This window comes from Doryrhamphus excisus, chromosome 9 (genome assembly GCF_030265055.1).
Source record: "Doryrhamphus excisus isolate RoL2022-K1 chromosome 9, RoL_Dexc_1.0, whole genome shotgun sequence".
NCBI lineage: Eukaryota > Metazoa > Chordata > Actinopteri > Syngnathiformes > Syngnathidae > Doryrhamphus > Doryrhamphus excisus.
The window spans coordinates 8,428,213-8,455,405 of record NC_080474.1 but is presented as its reverse complement, the minus strand read 5'-3'; the positions used below and the strand labels follow the sequence as shown (position 1 = coordinate 8,455,405).

General features: G+C 41.9%; 1 protein-coding gene across 3 annotated transcripts in view; it reads right to left on the bottom strand.

Moving 5' to 3' along the window:
- Nucleotides 1-27,193, bottom strand: part of ptpn4a (protein tyrosine phosphatase non-receptor type 4a) — a 68,910-nt gene that overhangs the window by 5,074 nt on the left and 36,643 nt on the right. For 2 of the 3 annotated variants that reach the window (XR_009131609.1, XM_058081461.1), the window contains exons 3-25: nt 26,858-26,965; nt 26,503-26,545; nt 24,821-24,899; nt 24,525-24,569; nt 24,311-24,363; nt 20,484-20,604; nt 18,177-18,264; nt 16,927-17,015; nt 13,703-13,766; nt 13,208-13,380; nt 12,840-12,908; nt 12,595-12,729; nt 11,041-11,202; nt 8,758-8,917; nt 6,311-6,394; nt 6,118-6,174; nt 5,690-5,846; nt 4,384-4,550; nt 4,198-4,288; nt 3,968-4,029; nt 3,549-3,695; nt 2,026-2,154; nt 980-1,128 (exon numbers count right to left, since the gene is read on the bottom strand). Coding sequence is in view for 2 of the 3 variants with exons in the window: in XM_058081461.1 (XP_057937444.1) it covers nt 980-1,128; nt 2,026-2,154; nt 3,549-3,695; nt 3,968-4,029; nt 4,198-4,288; nt 4,384-4,550; nt 5,690-5,846; nt 6,118-6,174; nt 6,311-6,394; nt 8,758-8,917; nt 11,041-11,202; nt 12,595-12,729; nt 12,840-12,908; nt 13,208-13,380; nt 13,703-13,766; nt 16,927-17,015; nt 18,177-18,264; nt 20,484-20,604; nt 24,311-24,363; nt 24,525-24,569; nt 24,821-24,899; nt 26,503-26,545; nt 26,858-26,965 (2,432 nt within the window). In the remaining variant the exon portion in view is untranslated. The remainder of the gene's footprint in view (nt 1-979; nt 1,129-2,025; nt 2,155-3,548; nt 3,696-3,967; nt 4,030-4,197; nt 4,289-4,383; nt 4,551-5,689; nt 5,847-6,117; nt 6,175-6,310; nt 6,395-8,757; nt 8,918-11,040; nt 11,203-12,594; nt 12,730-12,839; nt 12,909-13,207; nt 13,381-13,702; nt 13,767-16,926; nt 17,016-18,176; nt 18,265-20,483; nt 20,605-24,310; nt 24,364-24,524; nt 24,570-24,820; nt 24,900-26,502; nt 26,546-26,857; nt 26,966-27,193) is intronic. The other variant, XM_058081462.1, reaches the window with a different exon arrangement.

Here is a 27,193-nt window from a genome sequence, read left to right as displayed (position 1 = left end):
AAACAACTAATTGCACCTATTCACTCTCTTTTTTTGTAGATTGACAGCCAATGTCGAGAAAGACAAATGACCACATCAATTCGCACGGCAAGACCGCAAATATTCTTAAGCGCCACTAAATCGTTTGGTATCTTTTTCTTTTTGGAACTATAGACTTTTTTTTACAAAATTAAACATATATATATATAACATACTGTATAATGTCATATTGTATGCTATATTCATTCATTTTCTACCGCTTATACTCACGAGGGTCGCGGGGGTGCTGGAGCCTATCCCAGCTGTCTTGGGACGAGAGGCGGCGTACACCCTGGACTGGTGGCCAGCCAATCACAGGGAACATATAGACAAACAACCATTCCCACCCACATTCATAACTATGGACAATTTGGAGGGGCCAATTAACCTAGTATGTTTTTGGAATGTGGGAGGAAACCGGGAGAAAACCCACGCATGCACGGGGAGAACATGCAAACTCCACACAGAGATGTCTGAGGGTGGAATTTATATGCTATATTGTTGTTTTCATTATATGATTATATTTCATTATAAGAGTTATTTTACACAATTTTAAATATATATCAACAGTTCTTAATCAAGAAGTGCAAACAAATAAAAAAAAGTCACCAAAATACAAGTTGGCACAATTATTCATTTAAATATGACCATAAATCTTTACATTACTCCTCTATTTATAGTTTAAGGTAGAAAGAGCCCCCTTCTCCATTATTCAACAGTAAGTACTCTGTATACTAAATGATTTTTATTTACCATTAAATTAACTGTACTGACTGTAAAAGTTGAAGCTAAATCCATCTTATAACTATTGTTTTTATTTTAATATAATAGTTTTTTTCCTTGTGCTTGGAAAGACAAAGTTAAATTGGGGAGAACAATAGCTAAAAGTAAGAAAAGAAAAAAGATAAATTGTGTGTTGTTAAACTGTAGGTGAATAAAAGAGTTACAATATACAATATACCTGCAGTGTACAACCATTGGCTGGTCTTGCCCGGTCCTTTTGCTCCGCACCAGAGCCACAAAGTCCAAGAAGTCGGTGGAGTCATCAGGAACACCGTGGTCGGGCCACGCCACGTACTGGATCTGGGTTAGCTCTCTCTGCTGCTCACTCTGAATGTGCACACAAACAAAACAGGGTCTCAGTTTTGACTTGATGCCACGTATACTAAAGAGCACTTATAGTTCGGAAAACATGGCACTGATGTCTGTAATTAGCATGGATAATAAACTAAGATGCTATTTGATCAATGTAGCTAATTCCCCCCAAAAGCAGCAAGTCACATGAGATGCCAAGTGCTGCTTTAAAACTCCCCACAAGCAGCTCTTTGTTTGTTCAATAGAAATAGAAAACATGAACCGCGTAGGGCCTACAGCAGATTACACTGAACGCCATCAAGTTCCTTATCATGGCAACATGGTTCCTATAGCAACGATGCTGCACAAAGGTTCAGGAATGATAGAAGAAAACAATAAGGGAGGTCAAAGGGACAACAAACAGATGCGCACACAAGGCAACACAAGGATGGGTCAGCGTGAGGCACATCTAAACATGAAAATATAGACGCACGGAGAAAAAAGAACTCTGTGATTATTGTTGAGTCTATTCCGACTGCAGTCTTTAATTTAGAAGAATGTAAAATGACCGCCATGACTGTAAACATCAAACCAAGCAAACTTGTTGTTTCCCTTCCTGCTTTTCATCTTCCCACTTGTGTTTCCTTCTCTTCAGTTTTCTCTTGCTATGCTTTTTGTTCTCTTTTACAAGAATCCGACTGACTAAGGTGGTTGGGTTGTCATGGTAACCGGATTTCAATACGTGGTCCACATGCGGGAGCCAGAAAAAGAACAGCCCACACTGGTCACTATGACAACACACCTCCTCTGGATCCTCAGCTGCTCATTCTTGATGAGATCCTGTGCAGTCGCTCGTGCCGGACAACGCATTTCCTTTCTGACGTAGCCTAACACGTCTTATTGCAAATGCCTCGCACAAAACATCCCGCTCACCTCTAAGTGCATGAGGCTCATTTCCCGGACCAGGAAGGCAGAGTTGCCCTCCTCGTTGTGGCACGTGACAGTGAAGTCTCCGTAGGAGGCAGTGCTGTCTGGGCCGGGCCAGTACTGGTGGCACTTCACCTGGAACAAACACATATGGCCGCTACTTAATTGCAATGGTATTAAAGGGAGCCTTTGCTCAGCGGTGATGATGCTCAGCCCCACTCACAATTCCCCAGTTCCTGAGTTGAGTGCGACAGACATGTAAAGATTGATGTTATGTAATAGCTTTATTTTTGCTGGTGATTGTTACATAAGACTCATGGATAAATAACCCCAACATATAACATAACAATATCTAATACAAAACGCAAAGAGAGAGACAGTGTATTTAGTCTGAGTTACAGACTTAGTGCACTTCAACACATTTTCAAAAATGATGTCATCTCTTTTGATAGACAAGCTTTCCTCAATTTAATATGTAAGTAATAATTAATTAAAACAATGAAAACAGCAAACAAAAAACACTATGCTGCTTAGTTACTATGTATAACTGTCAATTTCATAGGAGCAGATCCTTTAACATGCTCAAAGATAATGTAGCGACCTGGCAGTTAAGGGTTTTGCGATTCTTAACTGTCTGTGAACATGACATGACTGCTGACTACGTGTATGTGTGGGTGGGCAAAGGCTGCATGCAGAACAGACAGTTTGCTGATGTTGTTTTGGTGTAGTTGCAGCCAACTGTAGCCTGTGATGTTTTGCAAGAAAAAGATTGTTGAATCCATTTTTATGTAAATCCAATTCATCCTTTACAGAAAGCCAAAAATGTAAAAACAAAACACGTTTTTTTTTAAAATAGTTTTACAGTGTATGAAAATGCATATAAAGAATTAATTAAACATTTAAGGTTACTTTTGCATTCAGTGAGGATGTGATTCTTGATGTGAGTGTTCCCAAAGAGACATGTGGCAATGAGAGACAGCAGACACAGAAACCACTTTTCTTCTTTAGTTATTTCTTGCATTCAATTTTCTCACCTCACTCACACAAAATGGAGCCAGAGAAAAGTCTCAATTGCCAGCTTTTTGATTAAGAAACTATTGAATTATACTGATAAAACGAAAGATGGAAGATGGTGTCCGTGTTGTGTCTCGGTGCCACATCGTGTCTTTGGGAACACTCACAACAACAATCACGTCACATCTTCAATAAAGGTAAAGGTATCCCTTTCATTTGTCATCTATATGAATTAATATTTTTGAGAGTCAACCGCTGACGACATCGTAGACGGGCTATGTAGCTTCTTTGTTACAAGCGAAGGTTGTTTTATGATAAAACAAAACATTAAGAAGACAGCTGGACACATGAATAACATGACAAAGACGCAGGCCATATTGTGCACTAACTGGAAAATGTTGGCGGAAATTTCTGACAGAAAAAGACACTAACTGTATACAATAACTGTATAATACTAACTGTATTATGTAATTATATCATCTTTTTTTTAAATCAATGAAAAATCCTTGACATACCCGTCCCCTCTCGACCTGTGTCGTCAGCATGACCACCATCGATGATCCCTGCTCCCAGGTCATTTGCCAGAAGTCAGGACAGGTGTTGGGCAAAGGGCCCTGGCAAGCTATGTAGCGGTTGATGAGACTGGAGGCAGGAATCTCCATCTGCAGAAGAAAGAAATGAATGAGGGGTCTTCCCGACACATTTCTACCTCAAAATGTTTTCATCTGGGTGTGAGACTCTTGCATTTCCAGCATGCGGAGCGCTACTATGTTCCAATATAAACTGTATTGATTGAACGGTATTGAGGGGAAAAATGAGCATCGACAAAAACTACAACACACAATAAAACGTGGCTTAGGTTTTCCCATATCCACGTATCAAATTACAGCTAACTTCATTCCAACATATGAAAGGAATGAAAAATCAAACTCACGTTGATGTAATTTGCATTGATGTAGTCATCTGTGCTTTTCAGAATGACCCGTGTGGCATCATCTTGAGGAAAGAGAGAGAGAGAGAAAGAGAGAGACGCGACAAAAAATGAGACCAAGAGATTACATTGAATGACGACAACATTGAGTGTCATACATAATAAATAAAGATAAACAGGATGAAACACTTTACAGTCTTGCACTCTCAAAAGATGTGTGTAAAATCACATACAAGGGGAGATGTCTCTGTAGCGATTTTTGGAAATGTTCTGAGGTAATTTGGCACACAGCATGGTCATCCCTGGCCGCTTCCTGTACAGTTGCTGTAAGAAAAGGATACATGCAACACAGGGATTGACAAAGACTGTCATTTATATGCGCAACACGATTTGCATTCATTTGGGTGGGTGAAACTCACATCAAACTGGGCCAGTATGGCTCCACTGCTCAGACCTTCCTTTAGGACAACCATAGAGTCCCTCAAAGCATGCTGGTCTAGTTGAGTGGGGTCCTGAGGGGACTTTTCTGGGATGTACTGGAAATCTGGTTCAGAGTCCACCTTCTCCTCCACCACATCATAGATGGCTGGATGGAAAAAGAGTACATTCAAGACCTCGAGATCAAGCACAGAGGGCAAAGGGCATTGATAACAAAGAGGAAATAGTCATCTGATCTTGGAACGACATCGGCATCAAGGTGGTTTGTAATGAAAGCCGTCAGAACAGGAGGCCATCAACACATTTAAGAATTCATGTATTTGCTTTGATGTGACACTGGATGTGTAAATCCCCTTTTGACCCACTTAGCACCATGAATTTCAATGACTCATCACTAAATACTCCCTGAGGCTGGTGGAAGAACAGGCTTTCATAGAGCAGAGATGCAAGGATGTCTGAACACGACTGAAAATCTGCACCGAGCCTGTGACCAGTCCAGGGTGTACCCCGCCTCTAGTGGAAGTGAGCATAACCCTGCAACCCTAATGAGGATAAGCGGAAGCGAACTTTCATTTTATTGCATTTCTTTTGCAATGTAGTGAGCGACACCGTCTGTGAGCACGCACCATTTTGTGTCCTTTCGTTTTATATTTACAGTACTTTGCTGATTCGCAGCATTTTTATTGGTTGTATCAATTACGAGCAGATTTTCGACATGACGGACTTATGTAGCTCATAATGGCTACTAAAGAATTGGGAAAATTTTGAAAAGGTTAAAAATAACCCCTGTAAGTGAAACCTCTTACAGATGACAGTACAATGACCAACAGCATATGATTTAAGCCTGTTGGGCCAACTTCATGTTATAACCCGAATATGAATTTTAATGCAAGAAATGAGGCTGCTAACAGAGTTTCGGCATGACGTTCCTATTCTATGTGCACTTATCTGATGTGTGGTAACAGTGACTGTTTCGGTTTAGTTTTGTCTTGCTTTCTGTATTTGTTTATTTGGGCGTTTTAGCCTGTTTCTTTGAGGTGGAAAAAGTCCCAAATTAGATTTTTGTCGAGATTAATATTAAGTGCTGCTCGTAAAAAACAAAAGAAGAAAAAAACATTTGCTATTCATCATATCAGATTTGACTATGAAAATCCTTGGTTGAAGTCCTAGTTCCAAGTGATAATGCAAGCTTTGAGAAAAATACAGAAAGTGCAAACAAAGCAAAGCATTTCCATGCAGATACTGCAGCTACTGCTGCTGCTGCTGCTGCTGCAGCAAACATCTCACCGTTTGGTCGGACCAGCAGAATAAGTTCTCCAGAGTGGCTCTCACAGCTGGCCTTGATGAACATTACAACCTGGTCATGGGTGTGGTCAGAGATATCGCGCCCATTGATTAGGACGACCTGGTCGCCCTCATTCAGGCGGGGTACACACAGATCAGCCTGACACAGGTGAAAACAGGTCAAACAATGAAACAATTTATCAAATGCAAAAACTAGAGATGCTCTTATCAGGGTTTTATGCTACCGACTCTGATATCAATGACAGTTAGGACAAATTTAAAAAAGGTCCCTGCCTGCGCCAGAGGCCCAACAAAATATCGGCAATTATTTAATAATGGGGGGGGAAAAGGGGTAATTATGATTATCATTATCAAGCCATTATCGGCATATGCCTATCATTTGAAAATCCTCATTGCAAGTGTTTACTTACTGATGTTCCAGGAGCAACTCTGGACACAATGATTGGCATCTTCTGGTCAGCTCCACCCTGGAAACAGACATTCAAACAATCCTTTTTAACAACACCAAAGTCTCTAGAAAAATACAGAAATGCTATCAGATATGTCATAACAAATAACAGCAGCTTTAAAATGAGCCATTGAACATAGGACAGTAAACGTTACCTTTACGTTGAAGCCAAAGCGTCCATGTTCATCAGGTCTCATTTTGATCAAGACCAGATTATCATGAGGGACAACCCCGTTTAGCTGAAAGAACAAGTCAAACAAGCAATTAATAGAGATATGATTCAGCATCTGTATGGGGTTCTGATACCAGCCTGATTCATCTATTGGACATGTCTGTGCTTTAATGTTTTCAGCAAATGTAGCTATCAGTGTAGCTACCTGCGTTCAGGGCCACGCAAAACACTACTTAATACACAAAACTTCAGAGTCGCTACATTGTTATATTTGCCTGTAGAAAGGGGCTCGTTAATAATGATGATATCGCCCCGCTCGGTTGGTCGGGGTCGGGGTGGGCGTGTGTGGGCCCCGGTCCTCCCTGCTGCACTGCACCACCACATACATGTAGGACCTTGGGGGGTGATCTGCAATTGGTTGTGCCGGGGGTGAGGGGTTTCCTTGCAGATGCCCCTTTGTTCTCGGCATTCCTCTGGCTTGGTCACCCTTCAATTTTAACTGCACCTTAGACACTCCGTTCTGGGGGGGAACTGGGCAGGCATGGGACCCACCATTGCTCAGCTTCCCTCAACTTTTAATTACTCCATATGATACATACACACACATACACCACACATAGATCAGCCCTTTGGTGCAGGCCTATTTTTAATTGTACAATCTACACAATACCATCAGTACACACACAGGTGTGGTGGGCTGGACCGGAGAGCCTTCTGCCTACCCCCGCAATTGGCCCGCTGGCTGTTGGGTTGTGGTGGCTCGCTTGGGGTACCCTGGGCTGCGGGATGTTTTGGTCTGGTCTGCCTAGCCTTCCTGGAGGTCCCGCTGGAACCAGCTGACGCTGGGGCTTGCCTTAGGGGCGCGGTTGGCGCTACCTCCCTTGGTCTGTCGCGGGCACCACCGTGCCCTTGAGGGGGCGTTCAGCGGCCTCCAGGCAGTGGGGTCCATGCTGCTAGTGGCCTGAAGTATGCGGTGGTGGCTTGGGATTGCTGCGCTGTGGTGGCTGCTGCAGGGACCGGGCTGTGTTGGGATGGGGCCTGATCTCGCTCGTGGGGACAGGGGCCTGGGTGGCGTGTGGGGGTGGGGGGGCATGCCCCTCAGAGGGGGGGCCTGCTGGGGGGGACGATGCTCTCCCGGGCGTTTGGGTGTCTGCTACCACTGGTCTCTAAGCTCTGCTGCATCGCGTTCCTTGTCTTTGCCCGTCCCCGGTCTGTCTTAGGGCTTGTCGGAGATGGTTCTCCGGTACGTGGGTGGTGCGCTGCTGGTTCTGGGGGAGGGGGGTGAGGTCGGGCCTCCCGGTGGATGGTGGCCTAGCACTGGTCTTGACTCCTCGGCTCTAGTGCTTGGCCTCCCTGTGGCTTGGAACTGTGGCACTTCCTCCCGCCGGCGCGGTGGGGTGCCTTGCTGTTCGCCTGCGTGCCCCCTCCACTTGCTCATGTGCGCCCCCCCCCGCCCGATCCTTTGTCTGCCTCACTGCTGTAGCCCCGACGCCGTGGTCAAGAGGAGTCTGGGGTGCTATCCCTTGGCGGTCCGTGCCTCCCTGGGCTCGGGGCCTGGTTGTGGGTGCTTCTCTACACAATCTACCATCTTATCCCTGATGTCTATATGCTATTGGTATGCTATTATTACAGTAATAATGATGTCAAGCAGTGTGATTTTAATTACTGCGACTGTATGGCCGTAATTCTGTTTACTATCACGGTTCATGTCTTCATTGTTACTATTGCTACTGGTAAGTTGGACTGTTTCATTTCAGTGATATCATCTCCATTGTGACCCTTAGCCATCATTGACATTTAACTGATGCAGTCCTGTTTGTCACTGTTGTTGTTATGGGAATTGTTGTTGCTGCTGTTTTTGTCTCTCTGTCTACTGTCTCCCCACCACCCTCCACCCCCCACCCCAGCTTCTCTTCTTCTTTTCTGCGTTTGGTCCTTTTTGCTCAGGTCCGGTCGCTCCAAATGCGCATAACAAAACCATCAAATAACGGCAAATAAACCTTCATAGTACAGGGAAGTTGTAGCTTACACCTTTCCTGACACAGAGCAAATCTGTTTAGCATGTAAGGGCATTGAGTTCAACAATACTATCTGCTCCAATGGCTGGACGGGCCATAAAAAAAAATGATGACATCGGCACCCAGAAGTTACATTATGTGCGATGTTGAGAGATCTGCGTTGTCCAATTGTCTGTGAAGTCGTGAAGGCGCCAGGCTGAGCACTTGTGTGCGTGCGGTGCTGCATGTGTGGAGACAGCGACTGTACGTTCACTGATGTTCTTCGAGCTAAATTTGCTGATGTTCTTGTAATTCATGATTGCGGCCAACAGTAACATGTTTTGTCTACTAAAGCCATTGTTGACTGACCAGATCCCCGTCATCATTAGCAGATTGTATTATAATGCTTTGCATCTTGGATTTCCATACTGACCGTGGTCTTGTCAGTGTTGGCAGGAACATCGTACATCTCATTGAGGTGGTTGTCCAAGAGACTCTGCTGCGAGTGGGCCTGGATGATCTGGCTCAAGGTCTTCCTGCTCAGCTGCTTGGGGGGCAGAGCTGGAGGCTGGCCGTCCATGCCTTCGGGAGACCTGTCAGTTACAGAGAAGCAGCAAGACAAGAGAAAAAGACAGGAAAGAGAGAAGACACTTTTACAGTACATGTACTCAATACTGTTCCTGTATGCAGTCAAGTAGAATACATCCATTCAGAAAAAAAAACATAAGACAAAGAACACAGAGAGAAAAAAGGTCACAAGAGACCAGGAGGCCTGGCGGCATTGTCTTTGTCACAATGCATTTACGTCAATGTAATGTGCTTTCAAGAGGAAGGAAAACACCCTCCAGCTTATCAATGTGACAACGACACACATCTCATTGTGTAAAGCCAAAGGTTAGCCAGGTAACGCTTTCATGACTCCTTCTCCTTGCACACCGTCACTGCACGTGTGCGCGGCTAGTGTTGTCCTTGGGGGATGGAAGCAGCAGTCAAAGATCTTTGTTTTGACTGCTGGTGTCACACACACACACACGCACGCACACACACACACCGCAAAATAAGGTCAGCAGGAGGGCAGGCGTGAGACAAGGTGGCACATTCTCTCATTCTGTCTTTCCACCGTTCAGTAAAGTTGCATGACTATGCAGAGACATGAACACTTATCGCTGCGGAAAAAACCTCTGCATGTGACAACTGTCCAGAAAAAGTCAGTCAAAGTTAAGACATTTCGTCTAGTTAGTGGCAAATAATGCCCAAATTCCTTTCCTAAAAGTTTCCTTGCTATCAGGGATAGTGTTTTCAACAGGACTGCAATGTATCCCTGGGGATAGATTACATGGTCGTATACATGCATGCATGCATTACAAAGAGTGAACAAAGAAACACAGAAAGCAAAACAAATTTTTCTAATAATGTTAAAAATCTCATTTAAAAAGTCATAAACAGGTTTTCTATGCTCTAAGCCAGGGGTGGGCAAATATTTTGACTGGTGGGCCGCATTGAGTTAACAAAATTGTCCGGGGGGCCAGAACATATATTTAACACACACACACTACTCTATGCCTGTAATTTTCCTTGAATAATTTGTCTAATTTTATCTGTAAAAGTGTTATACTATCAGCTGTATGTTCTCATGTCCCTTTTTTCAGGAGCACTTTAAACACCAGGCCACATCAAACTATGTCATTTAATTTTACAGCATTGTTGTTTTGTTTTTTTCTTGCAAGTCATGTTGCCAGTTTCTATGTTTAAAAGTTGAAATACTTAGAAATCAACTGGCGGGCCGGATTCAAACACTTGGTGGGCCACATGTGGCCCCGGTTGTAGTTTGCCCACCCCTGCTCTAAGCAGTAAATTTTGTGCTAAATTGACAATGTAAGCGTTTCTTCTTTCAGAACCTATTCACAGATTTTTTTCATTTCATGCAGATTATGCAAAAGGTGACGCTTACTAAAACATGTAATGATTGCCATGAACAAGACACTCATAGCAGCCAAGAATGAGAAATAGTCGAGGATAATAAGCATTGTGCAACAATGAGAATGCAGTGGATTGTGTCATCGTTTTGGCTCTGTAATAAAAAGATGAGGCAACAATTTGGTGTCTCAGTGCGTGAGTGTGCGATATGCTTTGAAGGCGGTCAAATCACTATTTGCCTTAATAAGCGGGGATCCGAAACCAAGCTGTAGATTAATGATTTCTTGAAAAATGGTGGTTTGAAAAACAAACAGCAAAACACGGGGCTGCTGTTGTTTTAGACTGGTTGATACAGTGGTCTCTTAAGCTGTTTAAAGTAAACTGAGCAAACACTGCAGAAACGCAGAACATTTTTATGTGGGCTGGTACAAAATACATTGCTCACTGGCCGTGCCGCTCCTGTGAAACACTATTGCAGAACTTAAATAATTGACGAGACACTTTATATTGTTCAAACATAATAAGGCACGTAGAAATTTCCAGTCGAGTTACACTTCAACCACTCCACCCTTCTACCCACTGAGAGCACATTTTACAAGTGTTTTTACAAAGGCTTCATCTTTCCAAAGGGCTAAATGTCACTAGGCTAGGAGAGGGCGTGGAGGTGCTGGGGGAGGCCACAGACAGTCAACTCAGCAAAGCACAAGTCAGACAGGGGTGAGGTATTTTTTTAAACAGAACAGAAAAGTTTGGGTTTTCATTTTATTTGACAATTTGTCTCTGTGGGTGTGGCACTTACGGTGTGGAGTCCAAGCTGATACTGTTGGCTTGCGTGGAGGAGGCCGACTTGTGATTGGAGGAGAAGACAGGCAGGCTGGGCGATGTGTGTATCACATGATCAACCAGGTGGCCGACAGACGACGGGCGTAGCCGCGTGCCGTCTTGTGTAAACAGCGAATTCCTAACAGACACACACAAAGCGCTAGAGAATGAAACCCTGGACTGGTGGCCAGCCAATCACAGGGCACATATAGACAAACAACCATTCCCACCCACATTCATACCTATGGACAATTTGGAGCGGCCAATTAACCTAGCATGTGTTTTGAATGGGGGAGGAAACCGGAGTACCTGGAGAAAACCCACACGTGCATGGGGAGAACATGCAAACTCCACACAGAGATGGCTGAGGGTGGGATTGAACTCGGGTCTCCTCGCTGTGAAGCCTGCGCGCTAACCACGCGGTTGCCGTGCAGCCTGGGCTGGTTTAACTTACATCTAGATATTCAAGAGTTAAATTGGATGTTGAGTACTTGTTGCTAGGTCTGCACTGACAATGAACGCCCCATTATTTTTCCAATTGTTGTTGTTATTCACTGACAAATATTCATTTTAATACAAACAAATTTCAAGAAAAAAAAAGACAAAATGTAGATGTGTAGACCTGCCAAAAGGGAAGAAATTTTACACGGGTTGTTTAAAAATGCTGAAATTACATAATGAAATAAATCTAAATGTATGGTAAACCAACAGTTAAAAAGCTATGGATAAAAAGGTTTAAGTGAGACATCTTCCCATAAATGATTGTTTTAGTGACATCAGATTGAGCGTTCCTCCCGCCATGATGTTTTTCCCCCCTCAGTAAAACAAGCTAGATACGACATAAACAAGGTCTGAAAAAGTTCATAAACATGACATTGGCACTCTAAAAAGTTTGTGCCTCAGGAAACTTTCATCTTTATGAGTGTCTATGCGTACAAAGCACTTAAATAGAGGTCACAAATGTTCCTGAAATGTACTGTAACTTTGACTACATTTGGAAACTCAGCAGTGTTCTATAAATATGCTAATATTTATATATACAAATATCTGTGGTGTCAGTAATGTTGCTGTATTGTTCAGTGAGACACAACAGGCACAATAAGATATAAAAACATGGGCTGCTAGTGCAGCTGTAACCCACACCAAGCTGAAACTCAACATCACTTCCTGTCCACCTGCCCCTCAGCTCCCTTATGGACACCAATTTACAGCAGTACACGAGTCTCATATGGCCTTTTTACACATATTAATTGTGATTAAAAAGCTATTACTGCATATTAATAGATATGAATTGCATATTTTTTTACTTAAACCGCACCCAGTCTGTGAAAGCTTCACTAAAGCAAAGAAACATAACATAACATCTTCAGAGGTTTTTTTATTGGTTTGAGAGATGTCTCTTGCAGCATGAAGTCACATGTTGTGGAGATAGCACACACGTCACGTGACTGAACTCAACAAAATGTGTAAGAAAGAAGGTCTAAAAAAGAAAGATCATCTAGTATTAATGGTGAAATTGATTGAAACTTACTGGTTGGGTGTTCCGGGCGGTGAGCGGGTGGGTAGGCTCTGAGTCTCCAGTCTCTCATCTGATAGGCTGTTCCTGCTCACCGTCTCCCAGTCCGTTCCGCCCACCAGCTTCCTGGCCAGAGGCTTGCTGGGAGATCTGCACAGAGCAGAGCATCGGTTTCGCTTCAGTAGCACTGGCACAGAGGCCAAAAATATAAACAATATCTGAGGGTTGGTATAGAACCCTAAGAAGGACATGATGGTTACCTGGCAAACACTCTGTCCTTGATGCCTTTCTCCTTTCCATACTGTACAGACTGTACCTCCGTCCTCCCACTACAGATAGAACATCCAGGGAGATACAGATAGTCAATATACTGTCAAAAAAACAAAAGAATATCTGACGCACTCTATACAGTGACGGGAGAAAAAATGTCTCATAACTTGTAGCAAAAACAAAAGTCCTATTTTGCAGGTTGGAACACAAATACGTAAATTGAACTATTGGTTTTGGGTTAACCATGAATAATTCAGCAAGTGCAAGTTTCTGAAACAAGTGTGTTTCAGATAATGCTAAACGCTAAAGTCCATATGTCAAAAGCTGACGGCAAATCACTTTGGATTGTGCCTCATACCAGTATCTAAACTTTGAACCCAGGCTGAAATAATGGGAGAAGAAGTTCTTCTGTGGCGGGATGGGTCGTTCCAGTCTGAAGAAGGTGTGGTGTTCCACGCAGGCCTTCCACAGGTTCTTGCAGGCCCGGTAGTTTACCATGTTGAAACCAAGCAGTGTCTCACGGGTCTCAGTCTGAGTGCAAGGAAGAGGGAAACCTTAAAGACTACCACTAAGGATTTGTGTGTGTCTGTGTAATAAGAAGTAGGTTCTTGTTTGAGAGAAACATGAGAAAAGTGTTAAGAGTTAATAAGCTCCAGAGATTAAAGACAAGACAGAGGCAAAAGAATACGTGCAATCATACGACATATGTCATTTTCTGATGTACATCCATTGTAGCTTTCATAAATGCTCTCCGTTGCCTTAAAATGTAACACCGCTCCACACCAGCAGGGGACAGTAGCCTGTGTCCTAAGTGCAAAACACACCTTAAACATTTGTGCTTGTGTGCACTTACCGCCTCTCTTCTCAACTGAATGAAGAACTGTTTGCACTTGAAGGAGATTTTCACTATTTTCAACCTGAAAACAAGAAAAAAATGATTAATTTTAGCTGTAAAAACAATGAGTTTCAGTTTAAAGTTTTTTAGTTTAAACGCTGGTAATATTACCATACAAAGTATTCTTTTGAAAGTTTTGCCATCGGTGGTGGAACACGGGCCTAGGAAGAAGTCAAGTGTGTCCAATTTGGATCAATGCGACACTGCAGGCCACATCAGGTTTCAGAGTTCTTAAAATAAAGTCAGTCAAAGCGGTCACGTGTAGTTTTTTTTTTTGGTGTGTGTGTGTGTGTATGACCACAAAATGTGTGACTGGTCCCACAGAAAATAAAAAGTTACAATATAACATAGTGATTCTCAACTAAAAAGTGGGTTACGGGGGTGTGTGACCCCGATGTCAATGAATGCACCTCACGTTCCTGTCTGTGCTATTTGCTATGATGGACAACTTTGTCAAGCCTGATTGGGCAGGGAAAGACTTCAAGTGGGGACATAACATGCCGTCCGGCCAACACACAGCTGCAGATATCTGCTGAAGAACAGTGTGCCATAAAGACAGGACAGTCCACAGAGCGTGGACTGAGCGTGGATACTGTGGACTGACGTGCAAGTATTTTTAAATATTTTTTTTGATAAAATCTTTCCTCACAAACCAAGCAAGAAAACGGTTTCTCTCCAGTGTGTAATCTTATGTGCACTTTCAAATGCGACCTGTCAGTGAATACTTTAGCTTTGTACACCAATGCTGTACAAGGTTTGACTGTAACTATAAATAATAACCATAAATGGCTTTTGTGCATTATATTTTCGGCCTACATAGCTGTGGAGTATGCGGTTCCCCAGTGGTTCCTTTGCACATCAATCTATCATCCCATCTTGCAGCTACGGAAGCAGTCATGTTGTAACATTATGTTTAAATCAGACGCGCGCACACAGTAAGAGGTGTGCTGATGAGCCGCACAGAGTAACATAATCCCTTCCTAGAGCTCTGTGGCTGCTGTGACTCATCACTCCCTGCTAAATATATTTCACATGCACATAAACGCACGCACACACAAACACACGTGCCCAGGCCGAGCAAGCATGAGTCATGCCTATCTAAGTGTACCTTATTTGTTGGCCGTTTTGCTACACTTTGCTTGATTTTTTATGGAAGTGCATTTAGTGGAGTCATTTGTTCCTATACCTATGGCTGAGTGTCTTGCTTTGAAGTTGGTAGGTGTTCAAGGTGCTTCCCGAGCAAATTAACATGTGTGATGGCTGAGGAGACGAAAGCGAACAACTGTTCCTGTACTTCCTGGAACAGAAATTGTGTGTTTTTGCAAACAGCACATTGATGATGACTTCCACTGACAATTGTTCTACAGGATGAAATTACAGTTTATATCAGAGCCACTCATTACACTCATCACTGTGATATTCCTGTCAGGTTTTTCAATCATTAAACCATCAATCAAGAAAATATTGAATAACAGGAAGCAGAACTGGAGGTAGCAGAGATGAGGATGTTGAGGTTCTCATTGGGAGTGACCAGGATGGATAGGATCACGAAGGAGTACATCAGAGGGACATTACATGTTAGAGGCCTTGGAGATAAAGTCAAAGAGGCCAGACTGAGATGGTTGGGACATGTCCAGAGGAGAGATAGGGAATATTGGTAGAAGGATGCTGCCAAGTAGGAGACGGTTTATGGATGTAGTGAAAAAGGACATTAGGGTAGTTGGTGTGAGAGAGACAGATGCAGAAGACAGGGTTGGATGGAGGAGATTGATTTGCTGTTCTGTGAAGGCAAAAGCCCAAAGAGAAAGAAGAATCAAAGGTTCATTTTATCATCACTATATCTGTAACTATTACAACCATGTAATGGTGCCACTATATTGACTAAGTACGGGAAAGTCAAATTCAGTAACGACCATTCACTTATCATGGGAAGTGCCTTCAATGTCAGCAGGTTGGTATTGCATTGTACTGGAAGGACTCGAGTAGTTCCTGTATTAAAAAAGTAGCCACTAAAGTTACATTTAAATGGATTTATTAGCAGATGTTGGTGTGAACGCCATCCTTCAGTCCATACCAGAAATGTATTGCATAATTGCTTGCATGACTGAACACAGGCCTGTTTTGTGGTCTGATGTTGTTATGGTTTTCAAAAAGACCAATTTTGTCAAAATAATCTGGGTATCGAAGCATAGAAGAACAACATTTCTCATTTTGCATCACAGTTTCAGACTTTTCCTGACATTGCAACCCCCCCACCGGAAAACGGGCCTGTCTTCAGTCATGCATGCAACTATGCAATAAATATCGTTGTGGACCGAAGGGTGATATCCATACCAACATATGCAAATAAAGAAATGTCATAAATATTGAACTGTAACTTTAGGGGCCACTTTTTGGAGAGTCTACTTTTTATATACACCCAAAATATAAAGAGCTATAAACTACCACAGTACAACCGCCAACAATAGAAGAGTTTCACAAACACGAACATGACCTGTGCATTAAAAATGTGCAGTAAAAAGAAAGGACACAAGGGGGGGAAGCTTAGTATAAGTGAAGCTTAAACTGCACAGACCAAAAGAGCAAAGTCTGAACTGGTCAGGAGGAGCTGCCAGGAATGGCTCACAGTAAGAAGTGCCCAGAATTAATATATCAAAGGAATTTGAGTTTTCTAACCAAGTCCTGTCCCTTATCCACACGCTTCCACTCACTGAGAGTTGGCAGGTTCTGCTGTTGGCCTGAACTCCGAGTAGAGGCACTCACCTTGGAGCCCAAAAAGTCTAATTGAATGTATTGGCCTGCTGATGAAAGAGTATCTCAAACTGAATGCTTGAATGTAGCATGCCTGTTAGATACATGAGGAGGACTTCTTTTCAGCTGTGATTTACAGTAAATGTTATGTTACTTCTGCGGTCTTCTTCTGTGGTAGTCTTATTCTGCAGTCGATCTGCATGTCTTTATCTATTTACTTGTCTGTGTCTTGACAAAAGCAGCATGGAGCAAGTATCTAGCAGAAGAATAAATGTCGCTGGAAAGTAGGTAAATCTGTCATGCTCGTATCATTGAGAGAGCAGTGCGCCAGCTTCCTTCTATTTCAACAACAAATATACTTGATGGGATTATCATTGGTTCCAAAAATAAGAATCAAAATCACTGTGACGTCAACTTCCAACTGTACTCACCATGGGAAATAGTTGATCCGTACCCTGTTCTTATAAATCACAATGCCAGCGGACATCACCCCAATAAGTATCTCTGTGTTGCTCTGGTCCTGAAAAAGGTGGATAAAAGATAACTGAGCAAAAAAACTAATACAGAAAAATACTTCAGGTGGTATTTCTTTCCCTTTTCTATGCATTCTACCAAGAGAAAATGAGTTAGTATGAGCTAGCTAGCAATGCTTGTCCATGGGAGGTACCTATTTTGATGCTAAAGCACTCAAAAAAATGCCAACAGTGTTCCATTTACACAATTGACTAGTATATTAACCTAGCTGGCAGAGTAACACGACGGTTTCGGTAATGTTTTAATCATTAAAATACAGCACGATACTGTAAGTATTACAGTTATCATCAATGTACTGTTGATGTAGTATATAAACGATACAATGTTGTTAGAGGTTTTCTTAGGGGGTTCCGCAGTCAAAATAAGTACGCCCCAATGACGTGCATTGTTAACTCACTCACGCTCGTTGTGACAACTCGTAGTCTTTCCTTAGAATGCATTGAAAAGTGCAAAATGTGCTCATGTTTCACATAAAGATTGTGGATGATGGCCAAAAACTCCCCCCCAAAAAGTGCACGTTTCCTTAAAAACAAATGGCATGTATACGCTTGTCGAAAAACACGAGCAACTGCTTATTACACACTTGAGATGAAAAGACTATTCCAACACCTAATGGCCTATTCTCTTTTCGCTTTTTATCTTGACACAACCTGAAGGCTGCGTCATGATGCTGTATTTGATAGCGAGTATTTCAGCCTTGGAGCCAACATTTTACAATGTGTAACTAGACTAAATTCAGCTCAAGAATAAACCACTGCTATTTGTATCAGCCAGAACACTGAATGGACAGAATGAATACAATTGATCACTTGGCAACCCTGCAATTATTGTGTGTCACTTCTGCATTGCACGGATAGCCTGCAGCCACAGTCACCTGTGTTCCACTAATAAGCTTGTCTAAATACATGATGAAGTAATAGTGGGTGGCATCGTATGTATGCACAGTGCTGCAAATAGTAATAGATTTGGATCATTTTTAATATTTTTTTTTAATCACAGAGACAAACGTATGGAGGAAGAGGCATACATTCTACAATGGTAATCTAAGAGGCCATATGGTTTTGCTTTGGATTAAAAAAAACAGGACAAACAGATAAACACACACACACAGGCTGGCATTAACAGAGGAAGATCAAACCTTACTTACTCTTGCATAGTGCAGCTCTACCCCGTAGAGCTCTAGCGTGCGTGCTGTGTTCAGATAATTAAACTCCGACTGGGCAGGAGATAGACCACTGGGAGAGAGTAAGAGAGAGGGTGGGTGGGGGTGAGACAAAGAGTAAAAAAACAAGGCAAGGATCAGCGACGGTAGAGCAGCGGGAGGGATGTGTTCACTAAGAAGACATAGGGAAAAGGTGCGCTTGAGCCAGATGTGGAGCATAAAATAAAAGAAAATAGTAGGCAATGACAGGAATAATGGCTGGGATAGAGCGTTAGTGGTGGTGAACATGGCAGAATTAATTACTTGTACTGCAACATATTTTCATTTAGGGAGGTCAGACTGATATAGGCATAAAAATTTGATATCGGTTCATAGTGATATCCATTTTCCTGCCCATAATGATATCGGTGCACAAGTGATGCCATGCTCCACGCATCCATATATCCAAAGAAAATATTTGTTTGGATTGTAAATATACAAATTGCATTGACTATGAAGCCCTGTGGGAGGGAGTAAGGTGTCTCCTTTATATAACACTTTTTATCCTTAGATCCTTTTTATCCTTAAGTGTAATAAAAATGAAAAACTAATCTTATTTATTGAAAATCTTAAAATTCGAGTGGTTAGCACGTAGACCTCACAGCTAAGGGTTCAATTCACCCTCAGCCATCTGTGTGTGGAGTTTGCATGTTCTCCCCGTGCATGCGTGGGTTTTCTCCGGGTACTCCGGTTTCCTCCCCCATTCCAAAAACATGCTAGGTTAATTGGCCACTCCAAATTGTCCATAGGTATGAATGTGAGTTTGAATGGTTGTTTGTCTATATGTGCCCTGTGATTGGCTGGCAACCAGCCCAGGGTGTACCCCGCCTATCGCCCGAAGACAGCTGGGATAGGCTGGGAAAAGCGGTAGAAAATGAATGGATGAATCTTAAAATTTAAGAATGTATATTTAAATCAGAACGTATTTTTAAAATGACTATTTGAAATATGTCATTTAAACATAACTAATGCTAATTTAAATATTTGCGGTATTTAACATATTTTAAATATGTTATGATTTAAATATAAATACTATATTTAAATGTTTATAATTATATTTTATTAACCTGTTTTATTATTTAAAATTAATGTAAAAATAAACAACATTTGAAATACTTGGTTTACATTGGATTATAATTCTATAAAGCTCTGTTATTTTATTTAATGGGAAGAAACACAAAAAGTGCAATCTTTTCCAAAACTGAGGTGTAAAGTTTAAAATTTAGGATGAAGTTTTACAGCTTTGCTTTACAAATCGGTCAAAGCAAATTTTCATAATATCAATTTGGCTGGCATTCCATTTTTTTCTAATGAACATAAAAATGTCTTTTGCAAAGTTTTGAGGAAATCCATTGAGATTTAGGGGTGCCACCTCACACATAATCTTTTGTAAAATTTGGGAAAATGTGCAATTTATAGTCTAATTTCCAAAAAGTTGACCTGGAAATGTTGAGTACAATGAACTTCTATACAGCATCATATTCTATAGGGTTATCAAAGACCAAGCTGCGACTGCTAGTCTGAAAGGAACTAGTTGTTGAGAGCAGCATCTTAGGAGAGCTGGTGGGTTGTGCTGCACAGTGCCTAAAATAATAAATGGACAAGTGTATATCAGATTATGTAGGACTACAGTACCACTCAATAAATATGAGGCATCAGTAATACTGTCTACTCTATATTACTGTTGTTGATGTTATGCTTGCTCAGCTATTAGCTAACTGTCATTAGCAAACTGTAGCCAGCTAATGTTAGCTACAGTAGAGGCAATGAGCACTATAGAAATGTGCACCTTTAAAATTGTAGGTTTCCAGCATTGTTTCATAGAATTTTTAATGGTGAATTATGGTGACTAACTTGTCTTATTTGTTGATCGTAGGCGATCAGATATGTTAATGTGACTGTGCTGCAAAGGGCTACTGGTATTACATCCAAAATAAAAGCATTTATAAGAGCAGTTGATTTGTTATTTTCTATTTCCAAGGCAACAGCACAACATACCAACACTATTCATTGTAAAAGGAATGAAGAGAGGCCGATGTATCAACAATGATTTGTGCTGCTGCCAAAAATGGCATCGGTAACAAAATGCTGGACAATATCACTACATCGAGTAAGAAAACTAATATCTAGCACGGTCATCTCATCAAAAAACCCACTGCAGTGTGGCAAAGGGTGAGCAAATATCCTAGATTATGAACAGGTACTTCATCTGAGCACAAAGGAGTGTTTTCAAGGACAAAGTTCTGCATTTACCTGTGCTGCTGGTGATGTTTGGCAACCTCTTTATGGAAGTCTTGTGGGGGGTTGGGGATGAAGCAATAGTCAGACAGATAGCCTAGAGGATGCTCCGTCTCATTGTAGTCCCCTAATTCAGCTACACACACACACACACATACGCACAGGGAAGACGGAAAAAGTGGAATATTAATGTCAGATATGTTAAAGTGACTGTGCTGCAAAGGGCTACTGGTATTATATCCAAAATAAAAGCGTTTATAAGAGCAGTGGATTTGTTATTTTCTATTTCCAAGGCAACAGCACAACATACCAACACTATTCATTGTAAAAGGAATGAAGAGAGGCCGATGTATCAACAATGATTTGTGTGAGGCTGGTAAGGTAAATTAAACGTTCACTAACAACAAAGCAATGTTGAACACAGAGGACATTTACGAGAATAAAAGCGTTTGTTTTTCGGGAAGATAAAATATCAGAGGGGAAATTGCTCCCTAGTCTCTCAGCCATCAGAGAAAGGACGCGTGGATCAAATTCCCAACGCCATTAGCTCAATAGCTCGCAGTTGAAGTTCAAAAGCATCAATTCACTCAAGTAGTCCCTGGACTAAGCTACACGTCTGCAGCCTAAGCATATTGACAAATAAATCAATTCCAGCCCACCCGCTTATTGATGCGTGCAGAACTCCAGGGAGAAATCCATGTTGAGTCGATAGCTCCAGTCTGAGACTAGTGTTGGTTGCAGTTATTACTTTAACACGCTTCAGTTCAGCTTGCATCAGCTCAGGCTTTCAATAATGAGCAGCAAAGCGTAAACAAGCTGTTCAGCTCGCCGTTTCACGTGATGGATTTATATGGGCTGATGGTAATTTAGTGTGTACTTCACCTTTGGACACCTTTTCCTGACAATATGTCGACTGCCTCACGGCTGTCAATAGACGCAGCATTAGGCACAAGCTAATACCAGTTATTGTACCCATCTCTTGGAGCTCAAATCATTAAAACAATTATTTACATACATTTGTCAATTTATGTATATATATGATGCAGACATTTTCTATGTCGCCTGTCCTAATTAGGGCCGTGGACGTATGCTGGAGCCTATATCAGTTGTTTTCAGACCGCTTTTGGTCAGTTGTAAGCAAGATAGATTCACAGTGTTTCAGAATGAGGCCTTAATGCAGGATTTAGTTTGATCAGTGCTGGCACGTGGGCCAAGCTGGCTGAATTAGCAGCATATGCAGCTGCTTTCGAGCTGGTTCTTCCCAAAGCAAACATTTATCTGCATGATCTGGCTGGCACATAGTGAAGTGAGAATTGAGCTGCAGAGCGTGTTTGTATTTTTCCTGTGTAAAAGCAGTAGTGTCACCGTGTTGGTGGAGTAGGCCAAATCTCCTCTCTGACCTACATACGTAGTGTGCAAGCCCACAAAATCTGACTGAGAGAAGTAGCGAAAAAGCAGAAGGGGCGAAGGGGGGAGGTGATATGCACCACAAGAGGATGAGCACAACCCATCACAAACATCTGTCAGAACAACACACACTATAACCTGCAGTCAAATACGATTAGGCTTCCCTTGTGGTCGATGTAGTACAGGGCTATTCAACTGGCCAATCAGGCTTGTTCTAAACGATAAACGATATCACAGTGGCCTGTGAGTTCAAACTTGGGAGCGACTAATGCGGAGCAGATTCCTAAAAACAGCTTTGTCAAACAACAGTTTTGTCATATTTTTCATTCATTGCAGGAGCTTATCCCAGCTGTATTGGGGCGAGAGGTGGGGTATACCCTGGACTGGTGGCCAGCCAATCACAGGGCACATATACACATTCCCACCCACATTCATACCTATGGACAATTTGGAATGGCCAATTAACCTAGCATGTTTTTGGAATGTGGGAGGAAACCGGAGTACCCGGAGAAAACCCACGCATGCACGGGGAGAACATGCAAACTCCACACAGAGATGGCCGAGGGTGAATTGAACTCGGGTCTCCTGGCTGTGAGGCCTGCATGCTAACCACTTTCCCGCCGGGCAGCCTTTGTCATATTCATTAATATGAAATCATTTTTAAAAGAAAAAATAAATCCAACCTCCATGACTCCCCTGTGTGAAAAAGTGATTGGCCCCTAAACCTAATAACTGGTTGGGCCACCCTAAGCAGCAACAACTGCAACCAAGCGTTTGGAATAACTTGAAAATGACAGCACTGTGGAGGAATTTTGGCCCACTCATCTTTGAAGGATTGTTGCAATTCAGCTCCTGTCATACAAACAGGAGCTTTGAAAGTCAATCACAGGATCTTACTAGCCGTCTTGAAGGAGGTTCTTACAGTAGAGCTGCAACAACTATTGTGGTAATTGATTAATTGTTTCAGTTTAAAATGCACAGTAAATATTTCAGCCACTCAAATGTGACTATTTTTTTGTTAGTCATCAATGAAAGCAGTGTTTCAGAGTGATTTACATTTTTGCCTCATTCTGATATCTTGTGAAGCAAACCAGGGATTTATCCACTGGTGCGTAGCAAAATTCGTACATTTATGCACAACTCTTACCACATGTACACACAAAACCTAGTGGTAGAACAGTGAAACTACAATTGGCTATGGCGCTGCCTGTCGAGTGCAAGCTACATCATCTTGCTACGTGCATCCTACGAAGTGCCACCCCCAAGAGCAGACGAGCCAATGCCAAACGCGAACCCTGCTCCTAAAGTTTATTTATTAGTTATTTCATATTTATTTATTGTGATGCACATGAGCAAGCAATCTCCAGTAGAGTGTGTACGATGTTTTGTTATTCATACTTCTCTACTTCCATTTCAGTGTCAGAGAAATTCCTCTTCCATGCCCTCTTAGCTAGGATTTCGGGAAGGGAAAAAGTCTCTAAGTCCCAAAGAAACGGAAATTAAATCAGATTCATCGATTAAACAAAAAAATAATGTTGACCAATTAATGGATTCATTAAAATAATTGTTAGTTGCAGCCCTAATATGTGATATATATGATATTTGGCCAACATTTTTTGCAACAACAGAGCACCCTGATCTTTGACTAGTGTTTTTGCACTTGGTCTTGATCAAAGGCACAGTTGTCTTGTCATAAAGAGGATCCGACTACCGTTTCGATTAAATAGAGGATCTTTGGCCACAGTTTTTACAGAAGGTCCTTAAAACAGCACAGTACCCTGTCATAGAGACAGGATCTTTGACTAGCAGTTTTTGCAGTCGGTTCTTAAAAACAGCAGAGTGGTACCGTCTTATAGAGCAGTGCTTCCCAATCTTTTCAGTTGCGTACCCCTTCAGAAATTTCATTTGAAGCGCCCTATCATATAGAGATGCTCTAACTCGTGTTTTTGCACAAAAGCTTAAAAACCTATCCTGTCACATAAAGAGGCTCTTGACCAGCATTTTTGTAAAAGATCCATAAAAACAGCAGCATGGTCCTGTCATATAGAATATCTTTGACAAGCATAAACATATTGCTTCTGGTTTGATTCATAACTTTATGACTGTTAGCCTGCATTGCCATTATATAAGAATAATACTAAAGGGAGACGTGATACGATCAGTTGTCTCATTTTGTTTGGCCACTGAGATCTGCACACATCTGCACCACTAAGGACGGCAACTGTGGCCTGCATACCTCCCTGCATACTCAGGTAAAGTGCCATTAATAACAGACCACAGCTTAATTGAATAGTAATGGCTTGTGAGCAGCAGCCATAAGGGCACTGGACCAACCACAGCCATTACTTTTAACAGTGTGTGTACATAAAGAGCTGCTTAATGAATTGGATTTCAATCATAATGAAGAGCGAGTGCATCCAGGGAGTACTACTTACATTGGACAGCATAGGAAGCCAAAAGTGCGGCTGTGTTGTGAGGACAGGGCAATCTGGAGGGCGAGAGAGAACACTCAGAATTGCGATTTAGAGCCATACAAACATGAGCCCAGTTATTTGTTTTCTTCTTTTTACACAAGAGAGATTTAACTCCCTGTGATACAGAAATGTGAGCCAACATATGCAATGGTGATACGATACAAAAAAGGCTCACCTTCCAGTTAATATGTCCTGTTTAATCTGAAGAAAATATTGGTACCTGAAAGGGGAAAAACATACAAAGTTAGACCATGTCTCAAAGACACAGATAAATTATGATTAACAAAAATACACTATTCAAATATATATAATTACATATTATATAATACAAATTCACTATTAAGACTCTCAAACATTGCATATAAAAGGCTTAAATATAAGCTATCAGGAAGGGGACAAACACTTTTTCACATCACTGTATATTTGCAATAATAATCAGTGCATGAAGCAATTAAAAATAAATCATCCTACCGTGTGTATTCTTCCTGAAGTTTACTAGGATCTGCCACAAAAAATTTGACTCTGAAGCTCAAGTTGTGGGGGGAACCTCCTGGCAGAAAATGAAGAGACAAAGGAGGAAGCAGAGGTTGGTGACAAAAAGAGCTGTTTCAGTGGGCAAAATAGCGGATTTAACATGATACAGCTTAAAACAAGAAAGTGTGTGGAATATTGATATTATCTGACTCAACTTTCGACTAAAAATTTTGTCCGCGTTTGAACCAACTCATCTGTTTGCCCTGTTTGTACCTGTATCATTCCACAAAATCAAGGGACCTTTCAAAGTTGCTGGTTCACTGTCCGTTTTCTATTGAGTAAATAACCTGCCATGGGTCCAACTAAATTTGCGAGGGCCAGCAATTTCATAACGAAGGTGAGAAACGCAATTGAACTCAATCTCACTAGGATCTGCATCAACAATAACATCCATCCATTCCTTATTTATAATTATTTTGCATTGTTTCCTGCATGTAAAACTATTATGTAAAACAATTATCCATCTGTCTTCGTCCGTTTATCCAACGTTGGGTAGCCTAAGCAGAGGAAGCCCAGATCTCTCACACCCCGGCTAATTCTTCCAGCTCCTCCCGGCAGATCCTGAGGCATTGTCTCTTCAATAGCCTGGGGATCCCTCAAGGACTCTCACCGGTCAGATGTGCCATAAACACCTCCCCAGGGAAGCGTTCAGGAGGCATCCTGACCAGGTGGTTCCACTCTGAGTTTCTCCCAGTTAATAGTACCTCATCTCCAAAGGAGAGCCCAGCTACCTTACAAAGGAAACTCATTTCGGACGCAATTGTTTCCTTTCAGTCACTCGGCAAAGCAAAGCAAAGCTAATGACCATGAGTGAAAGTAGGAATGTAGACAGATCTCATGTTCCATCCTTCCCTCTCTCAATATTGCTATCGGCCCATGTCCATGCCCATGTCGGTCGGGCTCCCAAATAAGACCTCAAGGTATTTAAACTCCTCCACTTGGGGCAGGATCACATCCTTGACCAAGACATGGCACCCTCATCCGGGCGAGAACCATGGACTTGGTCTGATCTTTTGGAACCAATTAAAGCTTTTGTTTGCATGCACAAATGCAGTAAGTTGGTCATCACATGAGTACGCAGCAGCGGTTTACGTCGGCCAAACGAATTGGCACAGCAAGCTTTGAACCTCGTCTTGTACAATTAGAAAAGCAATCATGGTGTGTCGAGTGGTGGTGAGCTAACCAAGTGAAATAAAATGACACTGCAAATCTCTTTGGGTCAATAAGATTCCAGGCCAAAATGAAATTGAAGCAATTCTATACTACTGCCGATCTGCAATGGTGGCATCTGAATAGTGCTTGATTGTTTCACAGCTTGATGTCACTAAATTTAAAGGGCTTACTATCAAATTTAAGAGAAGAGTTGAAATGGAGTTTAATCATTGCTTTTGGCAGACTCAACATTTGAAAACACAGATCATGTGGAGTGGATAATTTTGCTGGAGGTGGAGCGCAGATTTTCAGCCTTGGCTAAGGTCAGACTACAGATTGCAGCATCAAGCAGCTGGTGAATTCTGAAATGTGGCATTTATTCAGACTTGACAGATTCTGGCTTTAGTGGTTGCAGGAAAATGGTGTGAGGTGCTTGGGAAAAGTGGTATGTTGTGGATTTCACCTACTTTTTAACTGCTTCCTGATGGGCTTGTTGGGATCGAGCCAGCGCTGTAAAATATTGATTGAGAGACACTTAGAAACACCATAACGCTTCCACAGCACCACTACATCACCTAAATTATTCACCAATGGCCACACACATGCACACACACACACACGACAAAAATATGCAAACACACTTGCATACCGTATACAGACCCAAATGCTTGCAACCAAAGGTATGGATAAATATTTAGGGACAAAGTATGTCATTAAATGGCTTATGTTTATATGCATCCTTTTGCACTGAAACTAATTTAAGACCACCTTTCATTGGTGCATCAGACTCTCACTACTAGATTATCCAAACATGATACTGACTGGGGTATCCGAGGAGTCATCTGCCAAGTGCAGGCCAAAGTAGTCTCTTTCGGTCAGCTCCAGGTGCTTGAAGACGGCATCCTGCAAGATCTGCCCATGATCTGACTTCTGCAAATAAGGTCACAATCAGACAATTCATTCAAAGTAGGATCATAACATTGAAGAAATGTAGTATGTGGATTTTCTTTTTTTTTTTAAAGGATGTGTTCCTTTGCTCCAGTCGCTGAGGTATGCCCTTGTCAGTTTGCTGTTACTGAACTTCACAAGACAGTCGGGAGGAACTAATTAAATCATATCTCGTTCAATGGAACTTCACTGGAAGTGTCATATTGTGTA